Source organism: Mandrillus leucophaeus, unplaced genomic scaffold (assembly GCF_000951045.1).
Source record: "Mandrillus leucophaeus isolate KB7577 unplaced genomic scaffold, Mleu.le_1.0 Scaffold80, whole genome shotgun sequence".
In the NCBI taxonomy this organism is placed as follows: Eukaryota; Metazoa; Chordata; class Mammalia; order Primates; family Cercopithecidae; genus Mandrillus; species Mandrillus leucophaeus.
In genome coordinates, this window is record NW_012108697.1 from 1,028,267 (window position 1) to 1,049,570 (window position 21,304).

Here is a 21,304-nt window from a genome sequence, read left to right on the forward strand (position 1 = left end):
CACATGTGGTTAGTGGCTACTGTACTGGACAGCACAGTTCTAAAGATTCCTCGAGGTATGCATTCCTGTGGTTCCCTCACTCCAAATTCTTGCCAGTATCAAAGTCTTGGTCTCCTCCTGTGAGTGCTGTGCCTTTTTCATTGCTTCATCCCACACAGTTTTCCTCTCTCTCCTCTTCCATAGTACCACTACCCCAAAGCAGCTCTTTTCAGCAGCAGACTTAATTAAGGTCTGGGCTAATGGTGGGAGGTCACAGCACAGAATAGGCACCAACTGCCCTCGTATTCTCAGGCCGTCTCTGACATGAGACATTTCTCATTAGCAAGAGCCTTTTCTTTTCTTTTCTTTTCTTTTTTTCTTTTCGTTCTTCCTTTCCTTTTCTTCCCTTCTCATTCCATTCTATTTCTTTCCTTTTCCTTCCTTCCCTTCCCTTCCTTTCCTTTCCTACTTTTCTTTCATTCTTTCATTTCCTTCTTTCATTTCTTTCCTTCATTCTAGAGCAGTTTTAGGTTTATGGGAAAATTGATCAGAAAGTACAAGCCAGGGTCATTTTTCAGACTTATTCCAAACCTCGTCTGCACCATCTTGACAGGGCTTGCTCTCTCTCCAAAGACCCTTCTCTCTCCAAAGACCCTTCTGCTCCATCCTAATCAGATCAGGACACTGAATTTCCTTGGCGTCTTTATTTCTTATAAATCCCAGCAGAAATAGCCATCTTTTCCCTGGGGAATGCTGTCTTCCTCCTAGCCCAAGTGACCCAATTGCAGCCAAGTCCTAAAACAACAGTTTCGTTTTCTTCTGTTTCACCGAGAGTTGCGATGTTCAGGTACTGAGCTGATGTCCCAGGACAGAGGATTTTGGGTGGGGAGCATGTGCCAAAACAAGCCCGAGCTTTTGGTCAAGACCTGGCTGAGTGCACAGGAGGCACATTCCAGTTCTGACTGTGACCTTGAGTCCAGCCAAGCTTTCTCCCTGGAATTCCCTTCCCTCCCTCCCACCTGCCTCGCCTTCACACATCTACCTTGTAGACAAAGCCTTCTATTTCTTGAGTGGGGGCAGAGGTTGATTTCCCCTGGAAAGAAAGGCCAACGATGTAAAATGCCTTTGGGAATGAAAAGCAAGGATGAACTGTTTTTGCTAAAAATAGTTTTGAAAAAAGGGCAAAAGGGGACACTGAACATTTTACACAAGAGCTAAACAAATTTGAGGGTGGGAAAGGGTTGCGATGGAGGAGTTAGAGTTGATAGCACAAACTTAGGTCAGTTTCAGACCCAGTGACTTCACAGGTTTGGCTGTGACAAGGTAGGGATTGGTGAGCAGAAATTGTGTTGGTGAACTCATCTCACTTTCTAAAATGCCTGACATTGTGGGATCTGATGGTTCATGAGTTACTCATCCATTTACTACATGTTTTATTTTGTGGTTGTTTTGAGATGGGGGGGGTCTCACTGTGTTGCCCAGGCTGGTCTCAAACTCCTGAGCTCAAGTGATCCTGAGTAGCTGGGATTACAGGCACGTGCCACCACACCAAGCCCATTTACTAAATGTTAATTGAACACATACTCCATGCAGGACATTGTGCTAAGTGCTAATAATAGAGACAACGTACCAGGTTGTCAAAGAACTCCTGGGGTATTAAAAGAGACATATAAGTAAGCAACATTTATGAGACCAAGTAAGAAGTCCTGTGATGGGAGATGCACAGCATGCAGGCCGTGAGGGCCACAGGGGAGATAGAAAGGAGCTGGGGAGAGCCACAGGTGGAAATAGTGTAAGGTAGTAGCAGGTGTGATAGAAAATAGAAGATTTAAGAGACAAAGTTAGGGTCGATAGAATTTGATGACTGACTGAATGGGAGGAGTGAAGAGGGATCCATGTATCCAGCTGAGCTGCCTGGGTAGATAGATGGAGTTGCCACCAACTAATGAAATATAGAAGCACCTTGCAGGGCAGTGCTGGAGAAAGATGAGTTCAGTTTGGGGTATATTGAGGTTGAGTAACATGGTACCTCCAGAGTCCAGTAGGGCTCTGAGATAGTGGTCTATGTTGGGAAGAAGAATTTGGAAGCCTTTGGCATATGGATAATGACTGAAGCTGTATAATTGTGTGTGAAATTTCCCTGGGAAAGAGCAAAAGGCAGGAACTGAATACTAAATGCCAGCATCTGAAGGAAGGAGAATCTAATTACCATTTGTCACCTCAGAAAATGTACTGGGCTGGTAATGAGATGAAGAAAGTGGTTTAATTGATGGATGGATTCTGTAATTAAATGAAAAGGAGATCCCAAAAGCTTATGGTATTTCTTGTAATAACCCAGTGGGAGTAGAACATGGCTTCAGGGTTCTGAGTGGAGCTATTCTATCTTCAGTGTTCAGTCGCTTTGTTTTGCATCCTTGTGCATTACAGCCTTCATCCCACTAACTTAAAGGAGTTGTTTTAATGTGATCTGTTCATTCCGTCATGTCGTTCCAGTGATAGGTTTTTAATGTTTACTTTGTCTGTATCATGGTTGTATTTTACACTGTATTAGAGAGTAAGAAACCTGAAAACAAAAGAGAAGCATTCATCTCTATTTGGATTTGAATGTGTTGGTATTTGTGCAGATTCTTCTCTGGGGGAATTGCTTTTAACAAAAGACAAATTAGCACTGTCTGGCATTTCTAAGTGTCCCTTTAAATATGAATTATAGTTCGTTTTAAGTATACGTATATATTTTGTTCATTATTTTGATCTATAATTCATTATAATTATTGTTGTTTATCATGAGCATTTTTCAGGGTAAGGACCAAGATCTATTTTTTTTTTTTTTGACAGAAAGTTCTAGACTATTTAGAAAAGACCAAGGACCAAGGAGACTGCCCAGATAATCAAGAAGATTGTTCAGCCAAATTGTCTGTTTTCAGTGATCCTTTCCTGGGCTGTCCCACATATAAAATTTCAACAACTCATGTGATACATGTATTCACATGTGATACATGTGACATGTATCACATGTCCCTGCCTTATCTTTTTTATTTTACATCATTTAATACATTGTATTAATTTATCTTCACCCCCTACTAGAGAGTAAGCTCTTTGAGGGCAGAGATTTTTGTCTGTTTTGTTCACTGTAAACCCAGTGCCTACAACAATGCCTGACATGGCAGGTACTCATAAGGTGAATGAATGAATGAATGAACAATAGCCATATGTTTATTTGGAACTTGGTTATTCATACATTTTTGTTTTGTTTTGTTTTGTTTTGAGACAGAGTCTCACTCAGAAGTTCAGGGCTATAATGGACTATGATCGCACCTGTGATTAACCACTGCACCCCAGCCTGGGCAACATACCAAGCCCCTCTCTCTCTCTCTTTTTTTTTTTTTTTTTTTTGAGACAGAGTCTAACTCCATTGCCCAGGCTGGAGTGCAGTGGTGCAATCTTGGCTCACTGCAATCTCTGCCTCCCAGGTTCAAGTAATTCTCACGCCTCAGCCTCCGAAGTAGCTGGGATTACAGGTGCGCACGGCCATGCCTAGCTAATTTTTGTATTTTTAATAGAGATGAGGTTTCACCCGGTCTCAAACTCCTGACCTCAGGTAATCTACCTGCCTCAGTCTCCCAAAGTGCTGGGATTACAGGCACGAGCCACTGTGCCCAGCAAAGACCCTGTCTCTTAAACACACACACACAGACACACACACACACACACACACACACACACATTGTACAGCTATATAAAAATTTTTCTTTTTTAGTATCTTTGTTCTATAAGCTTTTTTCTATCTTTAAAATTTGTGTTTTTAAAACTTTTAAAACTTTTTTTGTTAAACTAAGACATAAATGTACACATTATCCTAGGCCAAGATGTCACTAGGTAATAGGAATTTTTCAGCTCCGTTACCATCTTATGAGACCACCATTGTATATGTAATCTGTTGTTGACTGAAATATCATCATGCAGTGCATAAGTTAAATATACCAAATTTGAGAACCATTGCTTTGTTGGACATAGGGCAGGAAGTTTCTAGCTTGAATTGGTTGTGGGGTGATGGAGGGGGAAAAAATATAGGTCCACAAAAAGGACAAAAGAGAGTGTTTCAGGCCAGACGCGGTGACCCATGCCTGTAATCCCGATACTTTGGAAGGCCGAGGCGGGCGGATCACTTGAGGTCAGGAGTTCGAGACCAGCCTGGCCAACATGATGAAATCCCATCTCTACTAAAAATACAAAATAATTAGCTAGGTATGGTGATGCATGCCTGTCGGCCCAGCTACTCGGGAGGCTGAGGCAGGAGAATTGCTTGAACTCTGAAGGTGGAGGTTGCAGTGAGCTGAGATCGTACCATTGCACTTCAGCCTGGGAGACAGAGCAAGACTCTGTCTCAAAAAAAAAAAAAACAAAAAAACAAAAAAGAGTATTTCAGCTATCTGTTCAGTACCATCTAGATAAAGGTTCTCTGATCATGACCTTTGTGGCCTAGGAAATTCTCTGGAATTGGGCTTTTTTTCAAAACAGTCTCATTAAATGTAGAATGTAGGTAGAAGACGCTCAACTAAAGAATAGACAGAAGAACTCGTGCTCTACCCTTACCTGACTGGCAATGGGGATATGGGAAACGTCCTGGTATCCAGGTGTGCCCTGTGATTCTGAGGAGCAAAGGAGCAAGTGTGAGAAACTCCCTATCATACAATTTTTCTGCACCCAGAAGTTCAAAGCTGAAAATTGAAATCAAATGATCATCGATGATGAAAACCCTACTTAAGCTAGGGGCATAGCATAAATTCTGAGTGCTCAGGCACTCAAAAATAAGTTATACATAATCAAGTTATATACAGATCTCTGCCTTCATAGGGATATTAATCAGACATTCAAATGGTCATATAAATATAGTGGGTTGAAAGGTATATATGACATGGTACGCACACCTGAAGAACGTGTGAGCTGGAGAGCAAGGTGCTTACTAGTGGAAGCATAGTTGGTAGCAGGAAAGGTGCAGGTGAGCGGTTCAGACATCAGGTGCCAGTGAATCAGAGACCACTTAGAGCTCAGTCTCACTGGTCTGGGGATGTTGCCAAGGAGGGAACAAGATTTGAACATAAACCTCCAGAAAACTGAAAAACCTTCCCGGGACTAAAGAGGGGAGCATGGTAGGCATAGTCAGGTGTGGGGGCTACCTTGTTCAGGGCAGTGGGTGGTGAAGACACAGGTGTGGCTAGAGTTGACAGTTACCTTAATTTGAGCAAGCAGAATTTCTACTGGAAATAAATGGAACCATGATGCTCCTATTGTCATTGAAAAGATGGTGCTTTAAACATTAATTAGAATAACTTTATTCCCTTTCAAAAACGGAAGTAGTTTTATGTGTTATTTATAGCCATATTCTTTTAAAGAGAATTCTGAACACTGGGCATCTGAGGAAAATTTAAAAAAAAAATTCAGATCACCTAAGCTCTTCTTTCAGGGTAGCATTGGCAGAAATCTTTATATAGAATAGAATAGAATGATGTTTTCATAGAGGCTGTTACCACTTAGCAGGGTGCGTCTTAACTATGTGTTAGAGGGTATGGCAAATGATACCTTTTGATAGGTTCTTTAATCCCTTGCTCCTCTATCTGTAATTTTCAATTCATCAAGACAGCCTGTGAACATCAGAAGTATTTTTAAAATGCTAATCTAAAGTTATTAGAAAATTCAGATTACAACGAGTTGGAATAAATTTTTCAAGAATTAGCCTTTTTAAAGATTGTGTTCTATGAAAGGCTTGGGAAAAACATCCCATCTCCAATAGTACTTTCCATTTTTGCCATTTTAGGCTAAGATGTTTACCAGGTCAGGATCATTCCATGTAGGACATGTGAACTTATGAAATGCATGGATATTTGTGGAGTGAAATGGATGAAGATTGAGGGTAGGCAGTTGAAGTTACAGATTAAGGGTTTTCTGTGTTTCATTTTTTTTTTTCAGGTAAAATTGTATTATCTAATTCCTAAGTTTCAAGAACTAACTATATATCATTTCTGAAATGGAGTTTTGGAAAGTAGTTAAAATGATGAGTTTGGTCTTCCTTTCATTGCAGTGTAATCCCTGGGATTTCACCTAGATATTTAGGTCAGGAAAATAGCATGATCACATTGTCCATACCCGCAAGGATGAGTGGCAAAAATGGAAAGTACTGTTGGAGATGGGCTGTCCTGGATAGGTGTGCCATTTATTCTATCATAAATATTTCCGAACCAAAGAGATAGAATAGCTCTCTTCAGGAGCCTACTCTCATTTGCAATTGCCTTCAAGGTTAGAGTTTATGTAACCTACATCTCTTAGTACATGTAAAACAAATGCTTTCCCATTTTATCCTCAGAGGGAAAAGAGTTGATCACTGATTTCCTTAAAAGAACCCATAATACACTTAAAGACCATCATTACCCTGACTTTTTCTTTGGTCTAATCCTATCTACTTTTTTTTGAGTGCTCCTTCCGAGCCCTTTTATTATTCCTGTTGCTACCCTGTGATCCCATTCTAGTTTCTTCTCATTCACCTTAAACCATGGTGCACTTAACTGGTCACAGTCTTGTTCTCTGTAATCAGGGCCTTCTTAGTATAGCTAAACACAAAGTAGTGCATGACCCAACCCTATACACAGTACATGTGAATGGAAATTGTTTCTTATGTTGTTGAGTTGTGGTCAATTTCAGTTGCTGAAAGAGTTAAGAAGAGCCTTAAGAGACTAGAGCAGTTGGAAGATGAGTGAAGTTTCTACCTTGGCACCACTATTTTGATGTCAATTAAGTAGTTTCAGGGGCAAAGATGGAATTACTAGCTCTAAGTCATGCAGAAACGCCCGTTACCTGATGCTATGCCAGAGGAACTTGGCTCTGGACATAGGATCCAGACACCAGCCTGATTTAAAGTAGTATGAAATAGAGGGGAAAGAAAAATAATTGTCCATCTCTGTAAGTATTGTGGAAGACATAAAATAAGCATAAGAAGTGGTCTTTGCCTTCAGTAAGCTTGCAGATGAGATGAGGAGACAATCATAGTGACAGTGGATGGAGTATCACAAGAGAACATATTAAAAGCCAGATGTCAATCATTGTTCTGTGTCTCAAGGATGCAGAGCCCTGGGGGACTGGAGGAGGCTGTCAGCTTTGCCATGCGGGCATACCTGAGAGGGACTGGGAGCCTGGGTGAAGTTGGCATCACCATGGTGGTTAAAGGAATGTTAGTGGGGTGCTGAGGAGATGGACTGGAGTAAAGTGCTGGTGTTGGGAAAGAGTCAGGTGAATGTTTGGAAGATGTCGGGGGCTTCTATGAAAGAGCAAAGCATTTGGCAGAGTGGAGCAGGAAACCCTATTAATGGAAGCATCATCTTTATCATATTAATTTGGAAGAGGTAAGCAGGAGAGATTGGGCAGTGGAGAAACTAGAGGAAAAGAGCCTATTAGGAGGGATAATAGACCCCATGCTAATGGCTTCCTGTGGTTGCTGGTAGAAAATGGCAATGTATTTGTGCCTTTGTTTTTTATAAGGTCAGTTTATAGACACACATATAGCTACAGCTGGGGCTGTCTCTTGTGCCTGGAATTTATAAAAGGCAAAGATACATGACCTTGTATGTATCTGGTCATCTATGTGTGTATGATCATGTGTCTGGAGGCTAAAAAAGGGAAAGGAATAATAGAGAATGTAGACTTTAATAAAACTTACATTTGAGTCCAAAATTCAAATGTGTGGCCTAGTTTGAGATGTAATTCCCTGGGGTTGGCAAGGTCGTTTCTATTAAGCATAGCCAGCCATTCATTTCTTTCTTGTGCCTATTTTCAGCCCTAATGCCGGATGTTAAAGTAATCTGTGCTATGGTAGAAGACTTTAATACTTATTTTTCTGTTATGGGCCAAATCTTAGAAAGCAAAAAGCAAAGTGAGTGAGAATATTTATTTCTGAATGATATCATTGTTTCTTGAGCTGTTTATAATTAATATTGTTTGCACATGAAGTTCTACAAGTTAAACAACAAGCTTACTGTGTAGTCAAAGATTTTATTAATAAATAGAGGTTTCAAATGATTTATTTCCAATCAAGTCTCTTTACTTAGTATTGTAAATTCAAACTCTGCATTAAATACAAACTCTCAAATGCCTTGCTGTGGGGCCCGTTTCATCATCTGGTTGAGCTTGTAACTATCATCTTTCCCAGAAATGGTAACTGATTTTGATGTGCATTTAGAAGTTAATGTGAAAAACTCCTAAAATATGTTTTTTGAGGCTTAGTATTTGCTTTCAGAACAATGCATTAGCAAAAGATATTTCTGGTGGGAAGCTGCCCCCTCACATTATTGTTGATGAGTCTCTGCTCGCTATTTTGAGCTCTGGGCTACAGTGGATGGTACTTTTGAGCTGCCGTGTGTGGTACTTTCAGCTACACAGTTCTGGGTTTCAGAGCAAAAATGGATTAACTCAGATCCCACACTGTAATGGAATTTTTGGTGGTTTGAGAAGACATTGTGTCATAGTCTACTTTTGTATTCTCTAGGAAGATAGGGTGTGATGAATAGACTAACATCTTGGATGAAATAAAACTTTCAAAAAATTTAGTTGGAGGACAGAGGCAGAGGATGGGAAGCATTTGGTATTCGCAGTGTTAATTGAGGTGAAGTGCTTGAGAGTTCTGTACCCTGCGTCTGCTCCAGCCCAGCTCTAGCACTTGACAGCCTAGGAAGGTGCAGGGATGGTGTAGTCCCAGGCAGAGTGGAACAGGACTTTCTTTTCTTTTCTTTTTCTTAATTTTGACACATATTTTAGATTCAGTGGGTACATGTGCAGGTTTGCTACATGGGTGTATTGTGTGATGCTGAGGGTTAGGTTCCTATTGAAACCATCACCCAGGTAATGAGCATAGTACCCAATAGGTAGTTTTTCTACCTTTCCCTGCCTGCTCCCCCACCCTTGTATTCCCCAGTGTCCATTGTTCCCATCTTTATGTCCATATGTACCCACAGTTTAGCTCCCAATTATAAGTGAGAACATGCAGTATTTGGTTTTCTGTTTCTGCATTAGTTCACTTAGGATAGTGGACTCCAGGTACATCCATGTTGCTACGGAGGACATGATTTCATTCTCTTATAGCTGCACAGTATTCATGGTGTATATGTACCACGTTTTCCTTATTCAATCTGCCATTGACAGGCACTTAGATAGATTCCATGTCTTTGCTATTGTAAATAGGGTCGTAATGAACAGATGAATACATGTGTCTTTTGGTGGAACAATTTATTTTTCTTAGGCTATATCCCCAGTGATGGTATTGCTGGGTTGAATGGCAGTTCCATTTTTAGTTCTTTGAAAAATCTCCAAACTGCTTTCCACAATGACTTAACAAATTTACATTCCCACCAACAGTATATATGTATGTGTGTGTGTGTGTGTGTGTGTTCCCTTTTCTCCACAGCCTTGGAGCATCTGTTTTTTTGTTTGTTTGTTGTTGTTTCTTTTTGACTTTTTAGTAATAGCTATTTGGACTGATGTGATATGGCATCTTCTTGTGGTTTTGATTTGCATTTCTCTGATGATTAGTGACAGTGAGCTTTTTTTTTTTTTTTCATATGTCTGTTGGCCTCTTGCATATCTTCTTTTAAGAAGACATGTTTTTTGGCCACTTTTTAATGGAGTTATTTGGTTTTTTTTTTTGCTGGTAGAATTAAGTTCCTTATAGATTCTGTATAATAGACTTTTGTTGGATGCACAGTTTGCAAATATTTTCTCCCATTCTGTAGGTTGTCTGTTTACTCTGTTGATAGTTTCTTTTGCTGTGCAGAAGCACTTTAGTTTAATTAGATCCCACTTGTCAATTTTTGTTTTTGTTGTAATTGCTTTTAAGGAGTTAGTCATGAATTCTTTGCCAAGGCTGATGTCCAGAAGGGTATTTCTTAGGTTTTCTTCTAGAATTTTCATAGTTTTAGGTCTTACCCTTAAGCCTTTAATCTATCTTGAGTTAATTTTTGTATCTGGTGATAGGTAGGGGCCTAGTTTCATTATTCTGCATATGGATAGCCAGTTATCCCAGCACCATTGATTGAATAGAGAGTCCTTTCCTCCATTGCTTGTTTTTGTCTACTTTGTTGATGATTAGCTGGTAGTAGGTATGTAACTTTATTTCTGGGTTCTCTATTCTGTTCCATTGGTCTATGTTCTGTTTTTGTACCAGTGCCGTGCTCTTTTGGTTACTGTAGGCTTGTAGTATAGTTTGAAGTCAGATAATGTGATGCCTCTAGCTTTGTTCCTTCTGCTTAGGATTGCTTTAGTTATTCAGGCTCTTTTTTGGTTCCATATGAATTTTAGAATAGATTTTTCTAATTCTATAAAAAATTATGTTGGTAGTTTCATAAGAATAGCATTGAATCTGTAGATTGCTTTGGGCAGTATGGCCATTTTAACAAGTTTGATTCTTCCAATCCATGAACATGGAATGTATATTTTGTTTGTTGCGTCATCTGTGATATTTTTCAGCAGTGTTTTGTTCTCCTTGTATACATCTTGAACCTGTTTGGTTAGATGGATTCCTAGGTGTTTGTGTGTGTGTGGTTATTGTAAATGGGATTGCATTCTTGACTTGGTTCTCAGCTTGAACTTTCTTGGTGTGTAGAAATCTACTGATTTTTGTGTATTTATTTTGTATCCTGAAACTTTATTGAAATCATTTATCAGTTCTAGGAGTCTTTTGGTGGAGTCTTTAGGGTTTTCCAGGTATAGAATCATATCATCAGCAAAGAGAGACCGTTTGATGACTTTTTTCCCCTATTTGGATGCCTTTTATTTCTTTCTCTTGCCTAATTGTTCTGGCTAGGACTTGCAGCTCTATGGAGTGGTGAGAGTTGGCATCCTTGTCTTGTTCCAGTTCTTAATGGAAATGCTTCCAGCTTTTGCCTGTTCAGTATGATATTGGCTGTGAGTTTGTCTTAGACAACTCTTATTATTTTGAAGTATGTGGAACAGGATATTGGCCTAAGGGTAAAGTAATACATCTAGAGCACATGGCCCACATCACTGGAAATGAGGGGGGTGTAAGACAGGTCCCAGAACTTTCATGGGGCAAATTCAGAAGGGCTCCTTGCTGGACGAGTTTTCCTAGGAAAGAGAAGAAAGGACCCACCCAAGGCTACTGGCACCCCAATTCAAATGCTCATGTTGCTCAAAACTGAATTGAAAACATGGATCATGTTTGCTTAGCATCCCTCTGTCTCTTACTGGTGCAAATTGATTAAAACCTGTATGAGAGCAGTAGCACAAGAAAGAGATACTCAGTCTACTGATATGGATGAAGAAAATGTCTTTCACATTTTGCCTCCAAACCTACCACTGGGTAGAGTTTTAGGTATGACCCATTCTCTTAAATGTTTGGCAATATGAACTAGTGGACAGGCAGATGGAGTGTTGCTGCAATGAATTTGTTGAAGCATAAAATGTTACTACTGTTTTTAGAAGGTTGAAGAAATAGTTGCTACTGCAGCCCTGTTCATGCCATTAAAATACTGTTCTGTTTTCACCCTTATTGGACACCCCCATACTTTGTTCCCCTGCTGTTCCATGGTATTTTTACCACATGGGCAGCTCTCGTTACTTTTTAAAAACGATTTCAGCTTTTAAAATATGCCTGTTACTAATTTTGCAACTTTTATATAAAATTTCTTGGATGTACATGTTCTTCTTTAGTAGTTGATTATATTCAGTGGTTTCTAGAGAATGAATTCCAGAGCATAGCATCCACAAGGCATAGGACTTTTTGTAGCCAGGCTTTGGTGATGGCAAAACAGGGCAGGATTCAGTTGGGACCTTGAGTGGGGAATGTTTTAAATAATTGATCAGAAGAAAGCAATTAATCTCTTTCACTAGAAGCCCTATTTTTTAATGAAAGGAATCTATGCTTTTCCCTGGGTGTATGTTAACTGTCAGCTAAAGACTAATGGAGCACCCAAAGTAAAAATCTAAATATACCCTACTGAAGTTTGACCTTACTAATTGAGTTGTTTATGATCATTTAGATGTGAACGTTTTGCTTTGTACCATCAGTGAAGAGTATTTGCTAAGTTGTTAATACCAAACAAACCAAAGCTTTTGTTAAAAAAAAAAAAAATTAATGTTCACCTTTAGATATTTTTGGTTAAAAAGAGTAATGCCTTTGTCAAAGTATAATTTTCAAATAGTATAGGACTCATACAAATCTGGAATGAGCATGTATCAAAGATTCATTCAACTTATTAATGACAGAACCAGCAGGATGTTAAAGTTGGTTCCAAGGAGAAATAAAATTGGGTTGGCTGGGTGCAGTGATTCATGCCTATAATCCCAGCACTTTGGGAGGCCAAGGCAGGAAGATCACTTGAGGCTGAGAGTTCAAGACCAGCCTGTGTAACATAGCAAGCAACCAGCCTGTCTATACAAAAAAATTAAAAATTAGCTAGGCATGGTGGCACACGCCTGTAGTCCTAGGCTAATTGGGAGGCTGAGGCAGGAGGTTTTCTTGCACCCAGGAGTTGAAGGCTGCAGTAAGCTATGATCATGCCACTATACTCCAGGCTGGGCAACAGAGCAAGACCTTGTCATGTATATATATATAAAATTGAAGGAGTGGGTTATAAAGACATTCAGAAAGGAATGTCAGAATAAGATGGCTGTGCTAGAGGTAAAACTGATTCATGGTTCAACATGATGATAAAACCAGACAGAAGTCATCTGGATCTCTACAGGACAAGAATAAAAAGTTAACATTAACTTCTAAAGTCTGGGCCTTTCAACAATAGGAAAGGGCTTGTCCAACACAGATCTAGTCCCCCCCGGATAATGAAATAATCCTTGCATGAGCTGTTAAATAATGCCCCAGTACGACATTTAAAGAACATGCCTTCTTCCCTTTACCTTGTTTACAAGTTTTGGATAATTTTTCTTAACATTACTATTACTAAAGATGAACTTCTATTTATATGAGGAACCTAGAGGAGTTAAATTCATAGAGATAGAACGTAGAATGGGGTTGCCCAGGGCTGGAGGAAGAGGGAACAGGGATTTTAATGGGTACAGAGTTGCAGTTTTGCAAGATGAAAAGAGTTCTGTGGATGGATAGCAGTGATGTTTGCACAACAATGTGAATTTACCTAATGCCACTGACCTATACATTTAAAAATGATTAAGATTGTAATTTTTTTGCTATATGCATTTCGTCACAATTAAAAATAAAATTACAAAATGGACTGACACATGGGTATATGAAGAAAAAATTAATAATTCTTTACCCTCCTGAGAGAACCAATTTAATGGTTCTGCTTATTATGTGAACTCACTTTTCCTAGTTCATAAAAACATAACTAGACTTATCTAAAAATGGGATTTTTAAAATTGTTTACTCTGTGACATTTGTTCTTTTCTCTTAACAATATATCACAGACAGATCAATGTCTGCAACCTAGAGGGCTGTCAATATCGACAATCCAGAGGGCTAAACTCATTCTTTTTAATACCATCTCCATTGACTGGACATAGCATAATTTATTCAACTGTTTTTCTACTAATGAAAGTTTAGATTGTTTCCTGTTGTTTTTCTCTTCCTGCCAATACAAATGTTGTTAAAAAAAATTGTTTTACTACGGCAGAGCCGTAGGCCAGGTTTTGAGTAGTGATAGCAAGAAGGCAGAGGAGGGAATGGATCAAAGAAACACCTCATTGGGTCAGGAGCAGTGTCTCACACCTGTAATAACGGCACTTTGGGAGGCCAAGGTGGGCGGATCACCTGTGATCAGAAATTCGAGACCAGCCTGGCCAACATGATGAAACCCCGTCTCTACTAAAAATACAAAAATTGGCCAGGCATGGTGGCAGGGACCTGTAATCCCAGCTACTCGGGAGGCTGGGACAGGAGCATCGCTTGAACCCAGGAGGCAGAGGTTGCAGTTAGCCAAGATTGTGCCACTGCACTCCAGCCTGGGCAATAAAGAGTGAAACTCCATCTCAAAAAAACAAAAAACAAACAAACAAAAGGCCAGGCGCAGTGGCTCACGCCTGTAATCCCAGCACTTTGGGAGGCTGAGGCGGGCGGATCACAAGGTCAGGAGATCGAGACCATCCTGGCTAAACATGGTGAAACTCTGTCTCTACTAAAAATACAAAAAATTAGCCGGGTGAGAATGGCGTGAACCCGGGAGGTGGACCTTGCAGTAAGCCGAGATAGTGCCACTGCACTCCAGCCTGAGTGACATAGTTAAAAAAAAAAAAAAAAAAAAAAAAACAAGAAAGAAAAGAAAAGAAAGAAAGAAAAACACCTCCTTGGGGGAAATGGGGAAATGGGTTGGATTTGGATTTGGGTCCAGTTGAAGATGTTGGTGTTGGCTGGGCATGGTGGCTCATGCCTGTAATCCCAGCACTTTGGGAGGCCAAGGTGGGCAGATTGCCTGAGGTTAGGAATTCAACACCAGTCTGACCAACATGGTGAAACCCCATCTCTATTAAAAATACAAAATTAGCCAGGCATGGTGGTACATGCCTGTAATCCCAGCTACTCGGGAGACTGAGGCAGGAGAATCTTGCTTGAACCGGGGAGATAGAGGTTGTAGTGAGTCGAGATTCTGCCATTGCACTCCAGCCTGGGCAAGAAGTGCGAAACTCCATCTCAAAACAAACAAACAAAAACAGAGAATGTTGATGTTGGAGGTTGGATGCAGCTACCATTTTGATGAGAAAGGGAATAGAGAAAGAATAGCAGAAGGTTTTATGGGAGATGGCAGAGAAACTGTGAGGAAAGGGTGTGTTTGGAAAATGCCAGGTTTAAGATAGGCATGGGTTCTGCCTGTGCCCAGCACACAGGCAGATTTAGTAGATTGAAACAAATCAGGCTCTAAAACTTGGGGAGGACATCACCAAGAGAGATCATTGATTTGAGCATCCCTCGCATAAAGTCATAGTTGAGGCTGTGAGAGTGGATGAGATCTGTTCCCAGGGAGGCCTTACATCTTAGTGGGAGGAGATGGCACCCATGGGAGTGACCTGCATTTAGGGGCCTGGCTGCTGAGTCTGAGAAGGAGTAGACAGAGGAGAAACAGGAAAGTAAAGCCTGGGGCGGCAAGAGAGGGAAGAGTCTGAAATGATATGACAGCTGGTCCATTCTCAGGAAATGTAATAATGTTAAGTATCTTTTAGGTACTGGCATCATAGGCTCCCCTTCTCACTGCTTGTTGTATATGCCTTTAAGAACACCTGCCTCTGGGAGTCGCATCAAACACTGGTTTCCTTGTATAAACCACCAGAAATAATGGTATGGTTTGGTAAGCCACCTTGAGCACTACTTTGAATTCAAGGAAAAAGGCAAATCAAATCATAATAGGCACAGTTTGAATGTAGCTTGGCATCTCTCAATAGTGTTAAGAATTCATTTTTTAAGGCTATGTTATGTTCACAGAAACTAGGACTTTATTAATAAAGGATACTACATGTCAATTTCACAAAACCATGTAATCTGGAAAAGGTTACAGAGAGGTGCCCTAAGAAAGCAATAAATACAAAGAATTTCTAAAACGTTTAGAATTAGCTTTGAAACGATCTCAATCTGTTTTTGTGTATTGCCACCAGATTACCCTATTGACACCAGATCTTTGTATAAAGACTCTGCATTTTTAAGCCGTAATTGACTGGAGGAGAGAATTTAGGGAATTACCAGTAGTCCGAATACATTGTTTTGTTGCTTCTCAGGGCTTTGAGAAATCCTAAGTTTGGAAAAATAACTGAGTCGTTAGAACTTGATGTCACTGAGGAGTGAAATCCGTGGGAACCTGCCAAATTTCAGGGAGGATTCAATTTATTTCAAACGTTGTGTTTCCTGTTTTATATTAGATACAATTAGTTTCCTGAAGAATCAAAAGAAGACTCTCACCCCTCAAATACCTTGCCATCTTGTAGAAAAATCAGATCTGCACATAGACAGATATTGAAGAAAACACTCTAAGGTTCTGTGACCCTCTACCCCTAGACTCCCTATTGTTGCTGAAGGAATTTGCAATCTGAATGAGGCCAGTCCACACGTGGGTTCCCCTGACCCACAGGACTCATCTGGGGAGGAAGAAGCAGGTGGGAGAATAGTGGAGGCAGAGGAGAGGTTGGCAGGTGAGAGGAGGCAGCAGGTGGTGAATGAGCTGTTTTCCAGATACTATGATCACAGGAGTATTTATAGGGTGGTCAGTTTCAGGCGTGATGGACTCAGGCCATAATCTTGGGTTACTTAATTGTAAATTGCAGAGAAGAAGGTCATAGCTGTGGAGTGTTGATCTAAACAAAGACCGATGAATCCACAATGGAAAACTTGTTTGTGGGTTCCATGTCACCTTGAATGTCTTCCGTGGCTTATAGTCAGTGAGGAGTCCTGACTGAAAGTGGGGGGGGGTGTCGTGACTTTCATCAGAACCTTACTGTTGCTCAGCCCTAGTTCATCTAGATGCATTAAGGAGTCATGGGAACTCAGCAGATGAACCCTGGGAGCATTCGAGCAGGTCCTTAGGAAAGCAATTTACTGATTGAACTCACCTTGTCCCCAACCCAACTGAATACCAAATAATCAAGAAGAATCCTGGATTCTTTGCCTAAGGAATTATAAATTGGAATCAGCTGACCTTGGGGAACGCGAGGTTAAGGTCAGAGATTTCCAGCTTGGGCTGTTGCTTCTCAGCCATTTGTCAGAGAGAGAGAGATTTATTGTCAGGGACTGCTTTAGGCTTTATTTGCAGACAAGTTGTTGTGACCTGCTCTGGTCTTGTCTGAACACGTAGACCAGGCCCAAGCTCCCACTGCCTGTTTGCAACATCTCCCTAATCCACAGCTACACAGTCGGAAAGAGATGCCAAAATCCAGACACAATAAAGCATCCAAATGACAGGTCTTTCCTCTTTTGCCTGTTCATTTTTTACCTCCCTATAATATATGAATAATTGGCTTATTCTGTTTACTGCACAAAGAGAAAATGAAAGGTCTGAATTTTTCATAGCAGTGGGAAAGTAGTTCCAGAGTGTGAAAAAATATAGCTACTGGAAATTTCAGCTACTGCCTTTGGTATAATGGAAATTTATTACTCAACTCCGTAACAATCTTGGCCCAAACCATGCAGTTGTGTGGGCAGGCAGTGGGCACCCTTCCTAAATAGCACACTGCCAGGGACACCTTTGCTCATATTTGAGACAGCCCGAACCAAGGGTATCTTTCTATCAAAGACTGTTTGATTATTTCAGAATTTTAGACATATCACAAAAGCCATTGAGACCTAGCCAGTGGATTTTACTTGTATGAGATATTGCATAGCTCCCAAGGGGAGGGTCAAAGCCCAATAATAAATAGCTCTTTGTACCAGTCCCCTCCCTAGCCCCAAACCATTGAGATCATAGGGTAAGCAACCAGTTAGTACTCAGGCGAAGGCAGTGCTGCCCGGCAGTGTGGCAGATGATGACCAGATGTGAACTTGTCATCTACAGTGTGTGGCTGTGACCTGGCACAAGGAGGCTTCTTCATAAAGAACGGAGAGTATCTCTGCACCCTGGACTACCAGCGGATGTACGGGACACGCTGCCATGGCTGTGGGGAGTTCGTGGAGGGCGAAGTGGTGACCGCTCTGGGCAAGACCTACCATCCCAATTGCTTTGCTTGTACCATCTGCAAGTAAGTGAGCCTATCTTTCCAAAGCCTCCAGCTTCCTTCAGCAGAGAAATGCTGGTTTGGGCTGTTAAAGCTTGGATTATATACCTTTTGTCTTCAGTAGCACATAGTCTTGTCCTTAGATTTCTTTCTTACTGTACTATCAGTCCTAGTAAAAAAGTAGATTAGTTGGAAACCATATGCGTGATGTCCTCTACAAAGTAATATGACTGATTTTTAGTAGATTGAAACTAATTCTGAAAGCAGCTCCGGGTCTCAAAACATTTTGGAGCAATAAAAACATCAAGGGGAAATGGCATAACTGCTTAGAAGGATAAAGCTTATTTGGAAGTATAAATTCCTAGGCATGTGTGTATGTTTAAAATGGTCTCTTTCATTATAATAGGGGGTGGCAAACTGTGTCCCATGGGCTGAATTAGGCCCGATACCTGTTTTTGTGGATAAAGTTCTATTGGAATGCAGACACTCCCACTTGTTGTGTGTGGCCTATAGCTGCTTCCGCACTGCAACAGCAGAGTTGAGTTGTTGCGACAGAGACCATATGGTCCACAAAGTCTTAAAAAATTTACGATCTCATCTTTAGGGGGAAATATTTGCCAACCCCTGCTCTCTACATGTGTGTCATCTACCAAGGTTGTATCTTAACTGTGCAAACCAGCTTGATTAAAATGATCAGTCAGGCTGGGCGTGGTGGCTCACCCTAATAATCCCAGCACTTTGGGAGGCCGAGGCAGGTGGATCACCTGAGGTCAGGAGTTTGAGACCAGCCTGGTCAACATGGTGAAACCCTGTCTCTACTAAAACTACAAACAAAATTAGCCAGGCGAGGTGGCTGGTGCCTGTAATCTCAGCTGCTTGTGAGGCTGAGGCAGGAGAATTGCTTGAACCCAGGAGGCGGAGGTTGCAGTGAGCCGAGATGGTGCCACTGCACTTCAGTTTGGGTGACAGAGCAAGACTCCATCTCAAAAAAATAGAAATGTAATAATAAAATAAAATGATCAGATATAACAGAAGAAAACTATGTGAAGTGTGAATAGGAAAACGTGGGGCTTTTTGTGGTTTTTGTGTTTTGAGGTCTGCATGTTATAAAACTTAAGATAGGTTTGATTCCTATAACTAGGAGACTCACCACCAAGGGTCAGCTGCTTTATTGATCAATTCTAATTTGGCAGTTTTGCAATCCAGTGCCTTTTCAAGTGGTGATCTATTTGCTATGCCTTCTAAAAACCCCAGTTCAGAGGAGACATGTTGCCGGTTTTTCAACATTTTATGTTTCTAAGCCAGAGAAATGTAAGCTCTAGAATGGAAGATTCAATATTGTATAATTAATTAACAAGATAATACTGATAAATAAATCATAATAAGACACAAACATTCATAATAAAATTATTTAAATAACTGTATAGCTATGTGTTAGCTCATTTCTCCGTTTCATTTTTTAAAAATCATAATTTAAAAATTCTGGGTGAATGAACTGAATATTTTTCTGTATTTAATCAAAAGCAAAGTTCTGCCCTGATTTTTACCTTTTCAGGCTGTGGCTCACAGCCTGGTTAAGAGTCCCAGGCTGGCATGGAGCTCCAAGTCCTAGTCTTACTTCACAGGGTGAATTGAGACCTGTGTGATTTAGCTTTTTCAAGACAGTTGCCTCCGCCTTAGAATGAGAAGCTGTGAACTAGATGCGAGCGATTTTTCAAGCCTCGCTCATCACTGGAATCTCCTGGATGGGTGGGAGTGGACTAGAGGTGGGAGTCTCTCTAAAAAGATCAATGTTTAGCTTATTTTTCCCCCAAAACCTGCATGCTAATTTAGTAGTTTCTGGAGGGTTCTCATGTATGATGTCACTCAGCCAGGTTGGAAGGCCCTGTTTCCAGTAAACTCTAAGAGCCCTTCTGATGCTGACCCTGAGAGGTCGTTGCTTTGAAGTTGATATAATGATAGACAAAGATTTATTGACTATCTCCCTGTCCCCGGACATTTGAACCAGCAAAGGAGCACTTACTACTACTGCCTCTACTGCTGCTGAATGACAATGATTCTGCCTGAATTGGGGGCCTCCTTTTTAGCTGAGAAGTTATATTCATACAGAAGTTAATTTCACCCTCTTAGCAATTCTTTGAAGGGAATCAGGAGTTAATATTTCTATTTATGAGTCACTTTGAGGCTTACCGTTTAAGGGACATTCCCAAGTTAATGTTAGAACTCAGGTTTTCTAACTCTAAATCCAGGTCTCTTTCTATTATAAACATTCATGCAAATAAAAGAAGGAAGTTGTCCAGTATGGGTACAGGATATAGGGAGGGAGGAAATTCCTGAAAAGGGCCATTACAAAGCAACAAAACCCACACTTCAGAAGGCCCAGCCCAAGTTGAGAATCGAACTCTGGCTTGTCCCTTAGAGGATCCACGTGGAACTCCGGTCTAAAAAAATAAGCTTGGATGGGAAGGAAGGCTTGGGCTTGGATGGGGTAAGCGAGGTGCCTCTGGGTATACAACAGGTAAAGGGCACTTATTCTCAGGGTCAGTCATGGAGCACGAGGGCCTATTTAAACATTGTGTCCAGGTCCACTCCTGGCCTGGTTGGAGGCCACAGAACCTGTGCGTGTTGTGTTGAGTGGATCCTTAACTTCCTGACTCCCTCCTTACAGAACAGATTTAAGACTTGTTCAGGTTTAGCTAATGAGTGTGAAGCAGTAGGGCTACTGGCATCCAGCAGAGAGTGATTTTTGATTCTTAAAAATAAAGCAAGTTCTAAGTTGGTGGATGCCATCTGCACCTGCCTATGGCTTGATCCCCCTAGTTGGTCAATCCAGGCACGTCACTTCACCTCTCCAAGCCTACACTGTACTGCAGAAAGTGACACAGCACCACAAGTGGAGAGGACACCACCTCTCCTCGGGATTTCTAAAATGTAAGAGTGTAAGAATCTAAAACTCTCCATGATGACTGGAGCCAGCCACATTTGTGGGGTTAAGTCCAAATTTACCTATATGTTGTTTATTACAGTTAATTGCCAATTGTTAGGCTACTGAGGGGCAACTTAAAGGGAATGTAACAGCTGTGGAAATAAAAACGAATGTCAAAAAGCTGGTACTTGCTCTTAAGTATTTGCTTCTGACTCAGATTTGCGGTGATGTTCAGCTTGTGAGTTTCACATTTCCTAATTGACAGCATCACACATTTGAAAAATCACGTTGATGAAGATTATTGCCACGTGGGCCAAAGGCAAGTGCGTGGGCATGGAAACTGTCGTTGATGTCTTCATGTCATTGATGTCTTTAAAACTGATGTCATTGATGTCTTTAAAAAAGTCATTGATGACTTTTTAAAAAGGCTGGTGACTTGGGAGAAGAAACTGATCATCTACATGCAGAAGGCAATATTTTTGCAAAATATGCTGCTATTGATGAATACCTACTATAAAGAGAAATTGTCTTTCTGAAAAGAAGCTAATATGAATTCTTAAACAGATATTTACAGCCTGGGCCGGGTGCAGTGGCTTAAGCCTGTAATCCCAGCACTTTGGGAGGCCGAGATGGGCGGATCACGGGGTCAGGAGATCGAGACCATCCTGGCTAACACAGTGAAACCCCGTCTCTACTAAAAAATACAAAAAAAAACCTAGCTGGGTAAGGTGGCGGGCGCCT

At 40.8% G+C, this 21,304-nt stretch overlaps 1 protein-coding gene across 5 annotated transcripts in view; it reads left to right on the plus strand.

Moving 5' to 3' along the window:
• ABLIM1 (actin binding LIM protein 1) overlaps positions 1-21,304 on the plus strand; it is a 277,318-nt gene that overhangs the window by 99,511 nt on the left and 156,503 nt on the right. For all 5 annotated transcript variants that reach the window (XM_011967491.1, XM_011967492.1, XM_011967493.1 and 2 more), the window contains exon 3: positions 17,478-17,661. In XM_011967491.1, coding sequence (XP_011822881.1) covers positions 17,478-17,661 — 184 coding nt within the window. The remainder of the gene's footprint in view (positions 1-17,477; positions 17,662-21,304) is intronic.